Genomic DNA, 17573 nt, shown 5'->3' on the forward strand with positions numbered 1-17573 from the left:
ACATTGTATAATACTATTTGAATTTTTGTATCTTAAAGAACATTGTAATCATAGTTTTAATTTAATAGTTTTGATTTAAGATGACTAAAGTTTAATGTTCAAGATGGTTTGTATAATTTATATAAGTAACATCAAAACATTCATGTTAAACTCGTAAATAAAAAAAGTAAAATACTAAAATAAAATAACAAATAAGAAACTGATATAAAAAAAAAACAAAAAAATTTGATATTTAAAAAACAAAATAAAAAAGAAAATAATAAGCTGAAATAAAAAAATAATGAAAATAAAATAAATAACAAGAAAAACTGAAAAATAAAATAAAAGAAAAACGTTAGTTTGATAAATATTTTTTAAATTGGTTACTTTGTTAATCATTAGCTATTTATGAGAAAGTAATCGGTGGGATAGATATGATTCGTATTTTCTCTAAGTTTAAATTCAAAATTTAGAGGTCCCCTTGGATGCATAGCCGTTAAGTAGCCCTCTACAAGAAATACCCTTTATTTTTTAATTCTCCCCTTTATTTATTTCTTTTGACAAAACAAACCCTATTCCATATTTAAATAATTAAAAGCGCCATACATGTTTTCTACCCCATTTCAAATTTCTCCTCAAATTCAAACTCAACTCCATCATTAATGGATTCTTGATGTGCGTGGGAGAGAGTGAGGGTGAGAGTGAGAGGGAGATTGAGAGATTTTGAATCAGCATTCATCGTTTTTCATGTAGAGCTAAAAACATATGTCATACTACAGTTTGTATTGATTGTTTTTAAGAACAATTTCAGGGGTTGGTCGTAGATTTGGAATAATATTTCTCACTTCATCTTTCAGGTATGCATTCTATTATTGTTCTCGATCGTTTTTTTACTTATAATATTCCAATTCTCTTTTCAAATTCTTATTTCCTTTGTTAACCAGAATGTTGAGAGATCTTAAGTTCTTGCGTCGGAATTCTGGTAGAAGTACTGATTTCGATGAACCTGAAAATATGCCTGTAAATGGCAAGTTTCATGAATCATCAGCATCTCAGATGGGTACCGACTCGTCCTCCAGGCCACCATTGAATGCAATTCGAGACCCTGTGCAAAACCCTGGTAAGCGTGATCAGGAATTAGGGTTTAAAAGCTCGAAACTGGATAGAACGCCCACTAAGGTCAGTGCCAGTAAGCATTCAGAATCGGGGATGCCAATGAAAACTCCAGAAAAACAAGGAGGTCTAGCTAGGAATAGATATGGATGGGGTTCGGATTCAAGGATGGAGGGGAAAAGCGGGACTATGAATATGAACATGAATACAAACACTCCTAGGTCATGCAGAACAGTTGGAAGAGCTTTAAGTTCAGGTTATTCCGAGTGTAATTCTACCCAGAATACACAGTCTAATTCTACACAGAATACACCTACAAAGAGTGTGAATAAACCTCCAAATCCAGGACTGTCTCAGGGAGTTAGTTCAAGGCCTCCTATCAGTGGAGGTGTGCGCAGCAATGGAAGCTTTGCAGCGTTATCTAGAGGACTTCAGAACACCTACACTACTGTAAATACTGTGGAGGTACCACATATTGACCTCAAAGAAGATCCATCATTCTGGATGGATCATAATGTACAAGTAAGTTCACTTTTTGACATAACATTTATACTATTTCCACAATTATTCAACTTCAAAAGGTTTAGCTTATGGGGTTTGCTTTTTTTAGGTTTTGATACGAATTCGTCCACTCAACAACATGGAGCTTAGTGCTCAAGGTTACAACAGGTGTTTAAAACAAGAAAGTGCACAATGCCTGACCTGGTTAGGGCATCCAGAAACACGATTTACTTTTGACCATGTTGCTTGTGAAACAATTGACCAGGTACCAGAAAGGAACAATACTGAGTTCTGTTTGTACATGAACTTGATTCTTTTAATTGCAATGAGTTACAAGAAGTATGAATTTGTGCAGGAAACTCTTTTTAGGATGGTTGGTCTGCCAATGGTGGAGAATTGTTTGTCTGGATATAATAGTTGTATCTTTGCATATGGGCAGGTAACTTTACTACATGCATTTCTGCATTTCATTATCTTTAAAATACTATTATACACATGTTTTAATTTTCTTGTTTACTTATGTAGACTGGAAGTGGAAAGACACACACAATGCTTGGTGAGATAAATGAACTTGAATTAAAACCAAGTCCACAACGGGGAATGACTCCACGAATGTTTGAGTTTTTATTTGCTAGAATCATTGCGGTAAATACAGCATAATATATGTATCTTTATTTTCTAGCTCACACTCTTTTAGTTCTTCACCTTGAAAAATGCAAATTTCATTCCAATGTACAGGAAGAAGAGAGTCGAATGGATGAAAGATTGACATACAATTGCAAGTGTTCTTTTCTAGAAATCTACAATGAACAAATTACTGATCTTCTTGACCCTTCATCTACAAATTTGCAAGTAAGTTTAGTAGTTTAATAACCTTAGTACCTTACAAGTACTACAGTTATCTAACTTTCTCTAGTTTTCAGCTAAGGGAGGATGTCAAGAAGGGTGTGTATGTGGAAAATCTTACAGAATGTGAAGTTCACACTGTGGGTGATATCCTTAGGCTTCTGAGTCGGGTAATTACTACTATTAACTATCTCATGGTAAAATGGCATTACTTATTTTACCTTTATTCTCATCATTGTTGTGCTTCTTGACATAGGGTTCTGCAAATAGGAGAGTTGCTGCAACAAATATGAATAGAGAAAGCAGTCGTTCCCACAGTGTTTTCACATGTGTGATTGAAAGTAGGTGGGAGAAAGACTCGACATCAAACCTTAGATTTGCAAGGCTGAATCTTGTTGATCTAGCTGGTTCAGAAAGGTGCTGCATTTGATTACAAATATATATATATATATATATATATATATATTTTTTTTTTTTTTGTAGTTTCTTGTTTTGTTACTCATCAAATCTTTTCCTTTTGTCTTAATAGACAAAAAACTTCGGGTGCTGAAGGTGAACGATTAAAGGAAGCTGCAAATATAAACAAATCATTATCTACACTAGGGTATGAACAGCTTTATTTGCTGTATTTTTTCTTGTTTTGTGTTCCCATATTTGTAACATGGAATCTATCTTTCTAGTCATGTGATAATGGTCCTAGTAGATGGTGCTAATGCAAGGACACGTCATGTTCCTTATAGAGATTCCAGATTGACATTTCTTCTACAGGTGAATACTTCAAACTTTTAATTTTTTGTTTGCTGTGAAATTCAGCATGATTTTTCATTTTCTTATGTTTACAAGTTACAACTTGTTATGCAGGACTCGTTGGGTGGTAATTCGAAAACAATGATAATTGCTAATGTTAGTCCCTCGATATGGTATGTTCATATATTTTTACTTTTATTTAATAATCCAACTTTCTTGTTTTCTTCCTGTTTTTTAATGATAAACCAACCATCTTATCTTGTCTTTCTATGTCAGTTCTGCTACTGAAACGTTAAACACTCTCAAGTTTGCTCAGCGTGCAAAACTTATTCAGAACAATGTAAGCAAGTTACATAATTTTGATATTATTCAAAGCACCATTTTGAAACCTTTCATCTTGTTTTCTGTTTCCAAGGCTGTTGTAAATGAAGATGCCTCCGGAGATATCATGGTGCTTCAACAGCAGATACAACTTCTAAAGGTAATTCTTTTCTTTTCTATTGTTATTTTTCAAACCCAATAAAATTGTTTCCATATTCTATAATAAGCATGTACCTAAATTTATGGTAAAGTAACCATCTTTTTATTTAATCAGGAGGAGCTTGCTATCCTTAAGAGGAACAATATATCCAGGTCTTTAGCATTTGGTCCAAAAGTCATTGAAGAGGCTACACAAGAACAAGAGAATGATTGCAATGGACATGATAACAAAATCCTGAAGGTTTCCTCTAAACAGGTATTTAGGGGGTTTATTGTTTTACCTACTATTTCAGTGTGCTAATTTACAAGAAGTTATAATGATTAGCTGCTATTTATACTTGTTTTTCAACTGGATACTACAAAGCCTTATTGTTAGATGATTTTACCATTTTGGGTCTCATTTACTTGTATTCATTCTGTTTCTCAGCTGAAATCTTTAGAGACTTCATTGACTGGAGCCTTGAGGAGAGAGCAAATGTCGGAAGCTTCTATTAAACAGCTTGAAGCAGAAATAGAACAGTTAAATCGACTGGTAAATTGTTATCCAATTTGGTATATAATAGGACATTACTGGCATATTGTATTTAAAACTGAAATTTACTTTTAGGTTCGTCAAAGAGAGGATGACAATAAGTGCACAAAGATGATGTTGAAGTTTAGAGAAGACAAGATTCATCGAATGAAGTCTCTTCTTGCTGGATCAATGCCTGCAGACTCTTATATGCTTGAAGAGAATAACATGCTCATTGAAGAAATTCAGATGCTTCGTGCAAAAGTTGATAGGAACCCAGAAGTGACACGCTTTGCTTTGGAAAACATTAGGCTTCTTGAACAACTTAGAAGGTATATTTCATCAAAAAGGATTTTATTAAGAATGGTTTAGGGTTTTATAATGTGAAAAACACTTTGATCTTGTCTTAATACTTGTTATGTTCATGGTCTAGATTTCAAGACTTTTATGAAGAAGGGGAGAGAGAAATGTTATTGAAGGAAGTATCTGAAATGAGGAATCAGGTACTCATGAAAACCTAACTGGAACTTGGTTTCTTGCTGTAGAAACTTTTATAACCAAAATCTTTTTTTAACAGTTGGTTCTCTTTCTTGATGAGAACAAACAACATGATCAGATCCAAAAGGTAAGATATGCAAGTTTTGGTATTTAAGCTTTCCTATTTTACCAATCTTTTTATGAAGTAACTTCTTGAAAATGGCAATAGGAAGCTGCACAGGACAATAAAGAAAACAATTCTGTTAGATTAGAGGTTTGCACTTGGTCTTTTACCTTTTCTCAGTAAAATACAAAAAACTTATTATCAGTCTAAGTTTAAATGTTACATTTTTCAGTTGCAAAAGAGCCAAGAAGAATTGGAGATGTGCAGAAATAACCTAAATTCTTGCTTAGAGAGAAATGAAAAACTATGCAGGGAGATTGCAGACCTTAATGCTTTACTGGAAAACCAGAAATCTATAGCACATGACCATGGTGCTACTACTGAGGTCATAAAGGTAAACTTATGGTTATTATAAGAAATAATAATTGTACAAAGATAAATTATTATAATATACATTCCCAGCAATTTAGGTTCATTATGATGCTCTTTTCAGGACCCCATAATAGAAGCTGCTTCTGTAGGCGATCAGTCTTTACATACAATCCAAAAGAGGGAGGAAACTCATGTGAATTACATTGAAGAAGTTATGAATCTTCAACTGGAAGTAGACATTTTAAAGACACTTCTCAAGGAAGAGAGTTCATCCCGTGGGGAAATAGTAGAAAATTTGAAGTCAACTGAAGAGAAGTATATGTTGATAACAAAACAATATACAGACTTAAAGGAGGAGCTTGAGGAAGCAAAATCTGTCATTGAGGCTCTTGAGATTCAACAACTTGTATCTATCAATGAGGTGGAAGCTCTTAGAAACAGTAATGATCGGTATGCTCAAATACTTCATGAAAAAGAGCTTAAAAAAGATACGATTCTCAGTCAAGAATCACAAGACAGGTTGAACAAGATGAAAGATTCTCTTGAAAAAGCTAGGAGAACGAATAACTGGTACAAAACTGATAAGGCATTTCAGGCATCAAATGAAGAAGAAATGGATGAAGTGAGGAAGCAAGTCGAGGCTGAAACTGCTGAAGTTATAGTTTGTTTGCAGGAAGAAGTTTGCAGCCTTCAACAGCAATTAGATGACAGTATCATGAAAGAAAGAGAGATCAAATCAAAGTATGAAGAGAAAGAAAGACAATTGAGCAGCTTATCTGAAGAGTGGCAATTATTAAGTGATGAGATACATGGTGTTCTTACTACAGGCCATGAGACACTTGAGGACATCTCACATGATCTTGATGATGTTACGATTTTTGACCAATTACAGATGATCACAAGAAGCATATTTGAAAAGGAGTCACGAATAAAGGAACTTAATGCGTGTTTGGAAGATGCAAAAAACAGAGGGAATGAAATGGAGGGATTGCTGAGGTCATTAAGAGGGGCGACTATGGTAATGACAGAAGCTCATCAAGAAGACTGCAGTAAAAAGGACAGAATAATCAGTCAATTGATCAAGCAAAATAAACAAAGGGAGGAGCAGATAAAGAAGGCATCTGCATGTGCAACAGTTGCATTTGTGATCGTAAACAGGTTTTCTGAGATGAAAGATAGTTGTCTTGAAGCACTGACACAGAAAGAAGCTGAGCTTGAGGAACTGAAAAGAAGTCACATTGTGGACATTTGTGAAGCAAAAAAGGTAACTTTTGAAAATGGATTATACACTTTTGTCAAATTTCAGGATTTGGTTTCTGTTTTTAAAACATTGTAATTCATTGATTATTGTTGTTTCAGAAGAAAGACTTGAATATGAGTCGCAGGGATGATACGATTTCACTTTTGAAGAAAGAGCTAGAGACTGCCCTTGGGAGTCTTAATGGAGTGAAAAGTGAGATGGCCAGACTACATTCTGAGAAAGAATCAGTACGACTTTCTGAAAAACAGAATCACAAAAGTATTGAAACCCTAATGCATCAGGTTATGGCTTTGCAATCTGTTGTTGATTATTTTGAAAATCAAGTTGGAGGAGCAATGGGTTTTTTGGATCACAAGATACAAACTGTTGAAGAACTTTTACAAGAATCATGCAAATCATGCTCTTACAAAAGAAAGGTATGCTATGCATCTCCTCTATGATTGAACATAAAAAAGTTCTCCTTTTAGGAAATTGTCGAAAGGGTATCTTATAATTGACATTTTTCTTTAACTACACAGCTTTACGAGCTTGAACTTATGGATGCGAAGGTAAATGCAGCAGAGCATGCAGCAAAATCTTCTTGTGTTCTTGCTAAGTTTGAAGAGGCTCATTACACAATCAAAGAAGCAGATGTTATGATCAATGAGCTTGTGATTGCAAATGAAACCATGAAGCTTGACATTGAAGCTTTGAAGAAAAAGGAGGTTGCTTTAGTCAATGAGAGGGACACCCTTAAGGAAAATTATGAAGAAGATATTATGGGAATGAAGAAAGAAGTAAGGGAGCTCGAGGGTATGATTATGGAAATCCAGTCTTTGGTAGATAAGGATTTGATGCCAACAGTGTCTGATTTGTTTTCCATGAAGTCTCACCTTCATGATTCAAGTAAGTTAATTCATTCATGGCTTGAAGACATATGGTCTGAGATTATTATGAAAGATTGTGCTGTGTCAGTGCTACATGTGTGTCACATGGGAATACTCTTGCAAACAGTAACTGGACTGAATGCAGAAAACGGTTTGCTTCAACATGGTTTATGTGAATCGAATTCTCTAGTGTCACAACTAAAGGACCATAACTTGAAATCAAGAAAAGAGCTGGAAATGTGTAGAGTGGTTCAAGGGAAGTTACTTGCTGACATCAAAAATAGTTTTGATCATGTCAGCAAGAGTACAGAAGAAACTGGAGTGCTTTCCATGAAGCTAGCCAGTTTTGAAAAGAGGATACTAAGCTTACAGCTTCAAGAGGAAGCAATGGTGGAAAGATCAAATTACATGGGATCCGAGCTTTCTGCTTTAGTGAAGGAAATGAATGCCATGGATAAAGATGAAGAGCTGAGAGATCTTGAAGAGAAGTTCATGGTAGATTTGTTTGTAAAAGAAATTGAATTGCTTATTGTGTCATCAGCACTAAACCAAATGGATTCACAAAGAATGGATCTTGAGCATGAGAATAACAATATGTTTATGGTTCTTGAGAAGTTTAAAGAAAACATGATTATGGTTAGTGTGGATATGCAATTCAAAGATGCAATCTTGTTGGACAAAGAAGCCGAGCTGCTTATCGTGTCATCAGGGCTAAGCCAAATGGATTTAAAAAGAAAGGATCTTGAGAATGAGAATAACAAGATGTTTATGGTTCTTGAGAAGTTTAAAGAAAACATGGTTATGGCTAATGTGAATATGCAATCAAAAGATTCCATTTTGTTGGAAAAAGAAGCTGAGGTTGCCTTTTTGAATAAAGATGTGAAGGAAAAAGAAAATGAGCTGCTTATTGTGTCATCAAGACTAGAACAATTGGATTCACAAAGAAAGGATCTTGAGAATGAGAATAACAGAATGTTAATGGTTCTTGAAAAATTTAAAGAAAACATGATTTATGCCAATATGGATATACAACTGAAAGATTCTATCTTGTTGGAGAAAGAAGCTGAGGTTGCCTTTTTGCAGAAAGATGTTAAGGCAAAAGAAATTGAGCTGCTTAATGTGTCATCAAAACTAAAGCAAATCGATTCACGAAGAAAGATTCTTGAAAATGAGAATAACAGCATGTTTTTGGTTCTTGAAAAGTTTAAAGAAAACATGATTTATGCCAATATGGATATACAACTGAAAGATTCTATCTTGATGGAGAAAGAAGCTGAGGTTGCCTTTTTGCAGAAAGATGTTAAGGCAAAAGAAATTGAGCTGCTTAATGTGTCATCAAAACTAAAGCAAATCGATTCACAAAGAAAGATTCTTGAAAATGAGAATAACAGCATGTTTATGGTTCTTGAGAAGTTTGAAGAAAACATGATTATAACTAATGTGGATATGCAATTGAAAGATTCCATCTTGAACGAGGTGATTTCTGAAAACATGTATGTTCACAGTGAGTTGGAAAGAAAGGATGAAGTTGTTGAAGGGTTAGTATTTGATTTACAGTTGTTACAGGAATCCTCTTCCAAAACTCAAGATCAGAAAGACGAAATTGAAGAATTAGAAGCTTCTCTGGAGGCTTTAGCAGAAGAGCTTGATGAAAACATTGTAAAAGGTCAAGTTCTTGAAGGTCAAGTGAAGGAGAAGGTTGCCATGATCAATGCACTTGAAGCAGATGTTTCAAGAGAGCGTGAGTTGGTAAAATCACTATTTTCTGAAATCCAAACACTGAAAGATGCCTTAAAAGCACATGAGACGACCGGAATGGAATTGGCAAAGGTCAAGGAGGCTAATGAGAGCATGGAAATGGAATTGGTTGAATTGGGAACTAATCTTGTTGAAATGGAAACATTGGTTGAATCAAGAACTTGTGAGCTTCTTGAAGTAAGAAAGGAGTTAGAGATGGCACAAGCTGTTGCTGAAGAAAATGAGGCAATTGCTACCGAATCCAAACAGGTAGTTGAATGTTATTGTTTTGTATTTACTTAATGAAATCTCGTTTCTACAACATTGTTAATTCTTTTTTTTTGAATATAGATTGCTGAAACAAGTAGACTGTATGCTGAAGAGAAAGAAGAGGAGGTGAAATTATATGAGAAATCTGTTGAAGAGCTGGATTGTATGGTGACTGTCCTTGAAAACCAGGTTAGCTTCTTCTTTTTTTTTTTTTAATTGGAAATTAGCATTATATTGTAAAACTTTAGATGTATTTTTAATTTTTGTTGTATATTTAAGGTTGACATGGTCAAAGGAGATGCAGAAAGGCAACGACTGCAAAGGGAAGAGCTAGAACTGGAGTTTCATGCTTTTAAACAACAAATCAACCAAGTCAAAACTAGTGATTCAGACATGAAAAGGTTTGATAACCATAACTCATCACAGAAACGTTGAAATGATTGTGCATTTTTGTTGACACATGACTCTTTTTTTCTACAGAGCTTTGAATGAAAAAGAGAAAAGTCTTCAAGAGTCCCTTCAGCGGGTTGAACTTCTTGAAAAAGAGATTGCCAACAAGGATAAAGAGGTGCAAGTTCTTCTCTTTGTTCTTGTATCTGATTAAACCCATATGTAAGTTAACTACTATAACCTGTATTTTTATTCTTTTTTAATTTTTTTCTCAGATTGGCCAACATAAAGCTCACATTTCCGAGCTTAATCTGCATGCTGAAGCTCAAGCTAGAGAGTACAAACAAACGGTAAACAATAGTTAGATTTTTCTTTTTTGATTAAATTCTTGCTACTTTTTTGTTTTTACAATCTTAACTTCAAAAAACAGTTTAAAGCATTGGAGGCAATGGCTGTTGCTGACCAAGTCAAATCAGATGTTTCTGTTTCCCATATCTCAAATTCACCATCAAAGAAACTAGAAAAGAATGGATCAAGAACAAGAGGATCTGGTTCCCCTTTTAAATGCATAGGAATAGGATTAGCACAACAAATGAAGTCTGAGAGAGATGAAGAGCTTACTACTGCAAGAAAGCGAATTGAAGAGCTTGAAGCATTGGCTGCAAGTCGCCAAAAAGAGGCATAATTTTCAAATCTTTTTATAGATAAAATTTATCTTTTTCTGAAGGAATATCATGTCTTACATGAATTTTTATTTTCAGATATTTGCATTGAATGCAAAGTTAGCTATGTCAGGGAGCATGACTCATGATGTGTTGCGTGATTTGTTGGGCATAAAGATGGATATGACAACTTATTCGGTAAAAAACTATTATAAACTTTGTTTCTTTTATTGATTTTAATGTGTTTTTAGAAGTTTGTAGGTTGATTTTTTTTTTAATCTTTAATAATCAATGTGTTTGTTTTAATGGCAGTCGTTGATTGATGGCAACCAAATTGAGGAAATAACCGAAAAGGCTCGAATTCATAATGCTGAAGCACATTTTCAGGTAATGTAAACAATTTCATCTTGTGGGACCCAACAAAATGTTATTATATAATATATAAAAATGATGTATGTTTCTTTTTGCAGGAAGAGGAGGTTATTAAGCTAAAGGAGCAACTGAATGAGTTAGTTTTGGAGCGAAAGGGGTAAACAAATAGACATCCAAGTTTTAATTTTAGACTTTAAGTAGTGTTTGGTATGATGGAATCATGGAAGGAATGGAATTATCCATTCCATTGCTTAATCATTTCATTCCATCCAACCAAACGTATCCATGCAATGGTGATATGAGTGAAATTCTTCTTATTATTATTATGTTTTTTAATAATATTATTTATTAGGTGGCTGGAGGAAATAGAAAGAAAACAATCTGAATTGATCACAGCAGAAGTTGCATTAGAACAACTTCGTCAAAGAGATCGTTTACTCAAAACCGAAAATGAAATGTTCAAGGTTTAAAATCCTAAATAACCTTTTTGCACTTTATTATTTTTTTTAATTATTTTGCTAACTTGCCTTTGTGTTTTATAGACGGAAATTGCTAATCACAAGATGAAAGTCCTTGAGCTTGAAGCTGAAGTCAAGAAATTATCAGGCCAGCAAAATATTCAACAAAGAATTCATCATCATATGAAAATAAAGGCAAGATATAATAATAATCCAAATCAATTTTTTTTTTCATATTGGTTGGACAAAATGTTGTTAAAGATGATATATTTTTTTATATAACAGGAGGAGAATAATAGTTTAAAAAATCAGAATGATGAATTAATTCGTAAGCTGAGAAGATCAGATGAAATACTTTGTCGTGTTAAGGAAGAACTTGCTAATTTACGTGCAAAAAGTGGGAACGAATTTTCTGATGTGGAAACTGAGCTACAAATTCATGAAAAACTTAAGGTAGTAGTACTCTTTTCCTTGAGTAAATTACATGCAACAGTGATCAAAAACCTCAAATATGAACCAAAATTTGATAAGAACAAATCTGAAAAATCAGTTTTCTTCAAGGACCAAAAATGTAATTTACTCTAATATGTGCCTGCCGCTATTTATTCAAAGACTTTTTGTAAACATCCAGACAAAACTTAATGAAAAAAAAAGGGTTGACCGTGCTATGAAAGTTTTGACTTTATATTTTTTTATCTACTTTATTCACAGGGAACAGAAGAAGAGAGGGATCTATTAGCACAGAAGTTGGCAGCCTTGTGCACCAGTATTTTAAAGGTTTGTGTCGAGTTTTATTATTACTATTGTTATATAAAAACACCCCATGCTTTTTTGGAAGTCTTTTGTTCATGAGGGCACTTTTGTCTTTTGCACCAAACACAATACAACATTTTTTTTTTGATTTGTGCAAAACAGGTAGCTGGCATAACAAGGCCAACATCTGATGTCAGCATTTCCATGGCGGAAGAAGCATTAGAACAGTTGCAGGGACGTGTGGCCTCCCTCGAAAGAGAATTACAAGATCTACAACATAAGGTATTAAAGATATACATATATTTTTTCTATTAAATCGTTTATTCTATCTACATTAAGTCAAAAGAAAAGAAAATACTCACTCATATGTATTTGAATGTTTTCTTAACAGAATAGGATCAGTAACGAAAGAGTACGGTTGTCTGAAATGATGCCACAAAGGGTTGAGGAAAACAGACCAATCAACAACAGTAGAAGAACATTCAGAAGTCCGTTTCTTACTAGTTTAGATCGGTGAAAAAGATGGTTTCATTACTTTAAAGTTTTAACATTTCAAGATTTCTTGAAATTGTTGTTGTATAGTTTTTAAAACCATAAGCACAAATTTGTATAGTTATAGCACGTGTGTAAAACCAAAAGCACAATTTTTGTCAGCTTACTACTACTACACATTTTATATAAGTTATATGTTGATGCAATTTATATGAGATGCAAATTATACCTAATTACTAGTATTTATTATTTTTATTTTTAATGGTATTTTGAACATAAAAAAGTATGTAGAGAAAACCCATTATTAAAATAATAGAAAATAACCATTTTAAAGATATTGTGGTTTGGTTATTGTAGAGGCAATCAACCTTTATGGTTTATAATTAATTGTTAGGGCAAATGGATTCCCCTTGCCATCTTTATCTTTTTCATTCAAGATCTGTGCCTTTCTTTATCTTTTTTTTTTTAAATACAATTTTGTATAAATTTATGAAGATGAATACTCCACATTTCACTCAATTCTAATGTGTTTACTTTGAGAAATTTTATATTTCGCTTAATTCGTTCAGTTACCTTCAATGGATTCCTAAGACAAAGCTAAACAAGCCGGTTCTAATCAAAGACGTAAATCCACGAACCATCACTTCAACCTCTGTTCTCGGGGAAGAAGGGAAAGCATCAGACCATATGCACATGTCGAATATGGAAGGTCCTATGCTTATTTGCAAAAAATCGACAAGATGTCAAATAATTATTAAAAAAATCGATACTTAGGAAATAACCACACATTTCATGTAAATATGAGACTTTTATGACAATAACCTTAATATAGAAGCTACAATAGTTATAAAAACATATGTTAAATACAATTAATAAGTTTTTTTTGTTGATTTGTCACAAAGAATGGGTTCTAGGCCAAATATATCATGGGGCTCTATGTAGGAATTTTAGATAATATCTTTATGATTATAGTAATGAAATTTATTAAAGAGAATCACAAAAAAAAAAAAAAATCCAAAAATCATATATAAATTATCATTATTGTGTTTTTTTAATAAAAAACATGAGTTTTTTCAATGAAAGAGATGTAGATGATATCTGCATTTTATGTTTTTAATAAATAATATAAGTTTTCTTCAAATAAATTTAATATATATATATATATATATATATATATATATATATATATATATATATATATATATAAAAGAATATTTTTAGAAAACTTTAGCGTTGTTAACGAAAAAGTCATCCATGTTTTTTTTTTTTTTTTTTTTTTTTTTTTTTTTTTTTTCAATTGAACTCTTCAAACCGATACTAGTCGGGTACATGAGTTATTTTACAAGTGTTAACTGGTTTGGATGGTTAATATGCAAAAAATTAAATAAATAAATAAATTAAGGGATGGTTTTTTTTTTTTGTCAATAAAGCCAAAATACGAAAAAAAAATTGCATATTTTTTTTGGGAAAACACTTAACTTTTTATTTTATTGAAGATTCTCTAACATTTTCTAAAATTTTTCATTAAAAAAAAATGTTAAAACGGTCAAATTAAAAAAATAAAAATAAAGAAACTATAAAGTTTTAGAAAAAAAAAAGTTCGAATCCGAAAAGATATGTCTTTTTCTGTATTAACCCAAGAAATAAACTTAATAAACCCTTCGGGGGTTCATAACAGTTAATTGGAGTTAATTAATAAACCCTTCCTCCGCCTCCTTTTGCTCCACCATTCTATCGTGTCTCGCATTCGCATACTCAACTGAAGTTGGAAGCTGCTCTTCGAAATCCGGCAAAAACAAGAGCAATTTCAGTATCAGCTATACTGTAATTCCCAAAGGTATGTCCAAATACACATTACATTGTTCGTAATTACTCATTTTTTCCGATTGCTTCAACTTTCTCATCAGATAGACGGAGTAGGAGGATGGGTATTCTCGGTTATGCTTTCTGTTTAGGATATAATAATCATTAACCATTTTTCTTTCCATAATCGACCCACATTTTAGTAAATCAGGCAAATTTAAAACGTTTGTGCATGATTCCGATAATCTGTTTGTTGTTATTGACTGTTCAGCTTCAGTTCATCTTTTTGTTGCCATATTGTAGTGCTATTTGAGTAGAAAATGAGTTCCATGGCTGCTCTGCGTTCAATTTTCATGGATGGAGGGTGCTTTTCTAGGTTCCAGGTTTGTATCAATCAATACTGCTCAAATCCTTAGTGAAATAACTACAAATAATAATTTGAATTGAATTACAGGAAGAATCCAAATCGCTAAAAATCAGGAAAATGCCCACGAGGTTTTCAGTGGTATCAGCTGCTCAGAAATCAGATAAGTCCATTAAAGTTGGTATTCTTGGAGCTAGTGGTTACACTGGTGTAGAGGTAAATCGTTCATTTATACATCTACTCATCATTTTTTCATAAATTGACTACAAAAATCCACCCTTTTTTTCCAGTTGATTAGATTCCTTGCAAACCATCCTTACTTTGACATTTCTCTAATGACCGCTGATAGAAAAGCTGGTCAATCAATCGGATCAGTATTTCCACATCTAATCACACAGGTATTCAATTGGTCAAATTAATTTACCATGTAGTTCAAAGAAGCTTCATTTATCTTGCATTGTTGCTTCTATATTTTGCAGGATTTACCTGATTTGGTTGCTGTAAAAGATGCAGACTTTTCAACTGTAGATGCTGTGTTTTGTTGTTTGCCACATGGCACCACTCAGGTTGTCTTCAATTGTACAATATCCTAATTTCAATTCCATCATTGATCACCTTTTTTTTTAATGATATTTTATAAATAATCTTATTGCAGGAAATCATCAAAGGCCTTCCATCCAACTTAAAGATTGTTGATCTTTCTGCTGTACATTCTATAAACTTCTAGTTTTTTCTTAATTTTTTTCAGCATTTCGAGTATTCAACAAAACATGTAACAAGCAATCTTTGCAGGATTTTAGATTAAGAGATATTAATGACTATGGAGAATGGTATGGTCAGCCTCATAAAGCAACAGAATTGCAGGTCTAAGTTCTTCATTATATTTGTATACCTAAACTCTTAACTACTAAATCAATCAATTTCTTAAAAAAAAAGTTTCCTTTTGTTATAGAGTCTTTTTGTTGATATGTTTGCAGAAAGAAGCTGTTTATGGTTTGAGTGAGATATATAGAAAGAAGATTCAAAATGCACGTCTTGTTGCAAATCCTGGATGTTATCCTACTACTGTTTTGCTCCCTCTTGTTCCTTTGATGAATGCTAGTCTTATTGCATTGGAGAATATTGTTATTGTCTCAAACTCTGGAGTTAGTGGAGCAGGTTACTTATATAACTGTTTCTTTTTTTACTTAATGAGCTTTATGCGTTAAGCACTTAATCATGACAACTATATATGGCTGTTTCTTTTTTGAGTTAATCTAGACAAAATGACTTAATAGGTTAAGCCAAAAACAATGTATTGTGAAATCTTTTTGTTGGAATGCAAGGATAAAATGATTACTTAGTCTCATTCATACGGTTTATTTGTAAAAAGAGGGAAAATTTGTTAAAGGTTAAGACTTAATAGGGAAAATCTTTATTTCCCTGACTTCATCTATTAAGTCGTTCTTTATGTGTCAAGGGAAAAAGAATCACCCATATATACAAAAATATGTGAAGGAATATTTCTCTATTAAGTCGTTCTTTTTGTATCAATTCAAAAACGAAATAATTGTAGTAGAGTATTTATGTAAATATTTGGTGAGCCTTGCAGGACGTAGTGCAAAAGAGGCAAATTTATACACAGAAATATCAGAAGGAATATTCTCTTATGGTATCACAAGGCATCGTCATGGTAGGGCTATTTTCAATGATGAGGATTAGGAGGGCATTCATGTCTTTTTGCACAGACAAAGTATCAAGATTCATTTAGTCCTTGTCCCACCTTTTTGGATGGAACAAAAAAGTAACAATTATTGTTCCAATCACATCACCTGCAGTCCAATGCATGTCAAACACAGTACAATCTGTTCTATCATATTTTAATCTGTTTTATACTTGTGGTTTAAATTTAGTGCCTGAAATTGAACAAGAGCTATCGAATGCTGCAAATTCAAATGTGACCATCAGCTTTACTCCTACTTTAATGCCAATGGTAATTGTTACTCTCGCTTTTTCATTAAATTATATATAAAATTGGCTAATCTTATCTTATATTTTATTTTATTTAATCAAAATTGGTAAATCAAACATCTAATTTTCCATCAAATTCTAGAGCCGAGGCATGCAGTCAACTATAAACATACAAATGGCTCCTGGAGTTTCGGTTGAAGATTTGAAACAACAGTTGTCGCGCTTCTATGAGGTAATTTTTATTTTTAATTTACACTGGTTATTCTTCCAACAACCTCTAAGTGGGCCCACAACACTGTCAGATGTAAATCAGATACACAATAGTTTGCTAGCAGTGTCCGCAAGGAGCCTCTGCAAACCTATTATACCGCTTAATTTTACTAAAAGTAATTTATTTTTTATTATTTTGTAGAATGAAGAATTTGTAGCTGTGTTGCCTGATAATCAAGCTCCACACACCAAATATGTTCAAGGTTCTAATGCTTGTCATATAAATGTCTTCCCTGATCGCATCCCTGGAAGAGCAATAATCATATCTGTGGTATGTGTTTATTATACTTTCATTTTTTTTTTGATGTGGTGATTTTATATATAAAAAAAATAAATTATGTTGCAGATTGATAATCTTGTAAAGGGAGCTTCTGGTCAAGCTTTACAGAATCTTAACTTGATGATGGGAATTCCAGAAAACACTGGCCTCAAATGCATGCCTTTATTTCCTTAATCTTCATTTTATGTGTAATCTGTATTATTACTTTTTTTTGGAGGGTTTAGATTTATATTTATTTAGATTGGAATTTGAATCATTCAGGTAAATTTACAGATTCTTTTTTGTTATTTTATTTGATGGAATCTTTGTATAATGTGTAATCTGTTTATGTTATTTCTTTAAACCTATCATTCAAGATTGAATCCAGAAAACTTTCAATTTATCAGTTTAACAATACTCATACTGACAAATTTATCAGTGGTAACAGTTTCTACTTTTTTTTTTCTTTTAATGGATTGATTTAAGTCATATTTTCTCTCAGATGAGTAAAATATA

The 17573-nt window shown here is 32.7% G+C and overlaps 2 protein-coding genes across 5 annotated transcripts; both read left to right on the plus strand.

Annotated features, from left to right (window-relative positions):
• The first annotated feature begins 593 nt into the window (after positions 1–593).
• Positions 594–12617, plus strand: POK2 (phragmoplast orienting kinesin 2). 3 transcript variants are annotated; one of them, XM_079022764.1, is made up of 37 exons: positions 594–836; positions 924–1614; positions 1703–1858; positions 1949–2032; positions 2119–2238; positions 2332–2445; positions 2517–2609; positions 2696–2856; positions 2969–3043; positions 3120–3207; positions 3301–3359; positions 3463–3526; positions 3602–3667; positions 3782–3922; positions 4094–4198; positions 4274–4509; positions 4611–4680; positions 4755–4802; positions 4884–4928; positions 5011–5172; positions 5272–6414; positions 6510–6827; positions 6930–9284; positions 9366–9473; positions 9564–9685; positions 9765–9852; positions 9950–10024; positions 10105–10353; positions 10436–10534; positions 10649–10723; positions 10807–10865; positions 11061–11172; positions 11251–11361; positions 11452–11622; positions 11878–11943; positions 12082–12201; positions 12311–12617. In XM_079022764.1, exons 2-37 carry the CDS (start codon positions 925–927, stop codon positions 12434–12436), a joined length of 7974 nt encoding a protein of 2657 aa, XP_078878890.1. In that variant the 5' UTR covers positions 594–836; position 924; the 3' UTR covers positions 12437–12617. The 3 variants fall into 3 exon arrangements, with proteins under 3 accessions (XP_078878890.1, XP_078878891.1, XP_078878892.1); XM_079022765.1 differs by having other exon boundaries at positions 11452–11619; XM_079022766.1 differs by having other exon boundaries at positions 6513–6827.
• A 1470-nt stretch (positions 12618–14087) lies between these two features.
• Positions 14088–17391, plus strand: LOC145074738 (Putative N-acetyl-gamma-glutamyl-phosphate reductase). 2 transcript variants are annotated; one of them, XM_079021080.1, is made up of 13 exons: positions 14088–14248; positions 14492–14597; positions 14669–14794; positions 14869–14976; positions 15058–15144; positions 15234–15284; positions 15371–15442; positions 15556–15736; positions 16170–16250; positions 16471–16550; positions 16671–16760; positions 16941–17069; positions 17145–17391. In XM_079021080.1, the coding sequence occupies exons 2-13, from the start codon at positions 14535–14537 to the stop codon at positions 17250–17252; spliced, it is 1176 nt and encodes a 391-aa protein (XP_078877206.1). In that variant the 5' UTR covers positions 14088–14248; positions 14492–14534; the 3' UTR covers positions 17253–17391. The 2 variants fall into 2 exon arrangements, with proteins under 2 accessions (XP_078877206.1, XP_078877205.1); XM_079021079.1 differs by having other exon boundaries at positions 14089–14248; positions 14518–14597.
• The last annotated feature ends 182 nt before the right edge of the window (positions 17392–17573 follow it).

The sequence above is a fragment of the Lactuca serriola genome, chromosome 9, assembly GCF_051521515.1.
Source record: "Lactuca serriola cultivar US96UC23 chromosome 9, Lser_US96UC23_V15, whole genome shotgun sequence".
Taxonomy (NCBI): domain Eukaryota; kingdom Viridiplantae; phylum Streptophyta; class Magnoliopsida; order Asterales; family Asteraceae; genus Lactuca; species Lactuca serriola.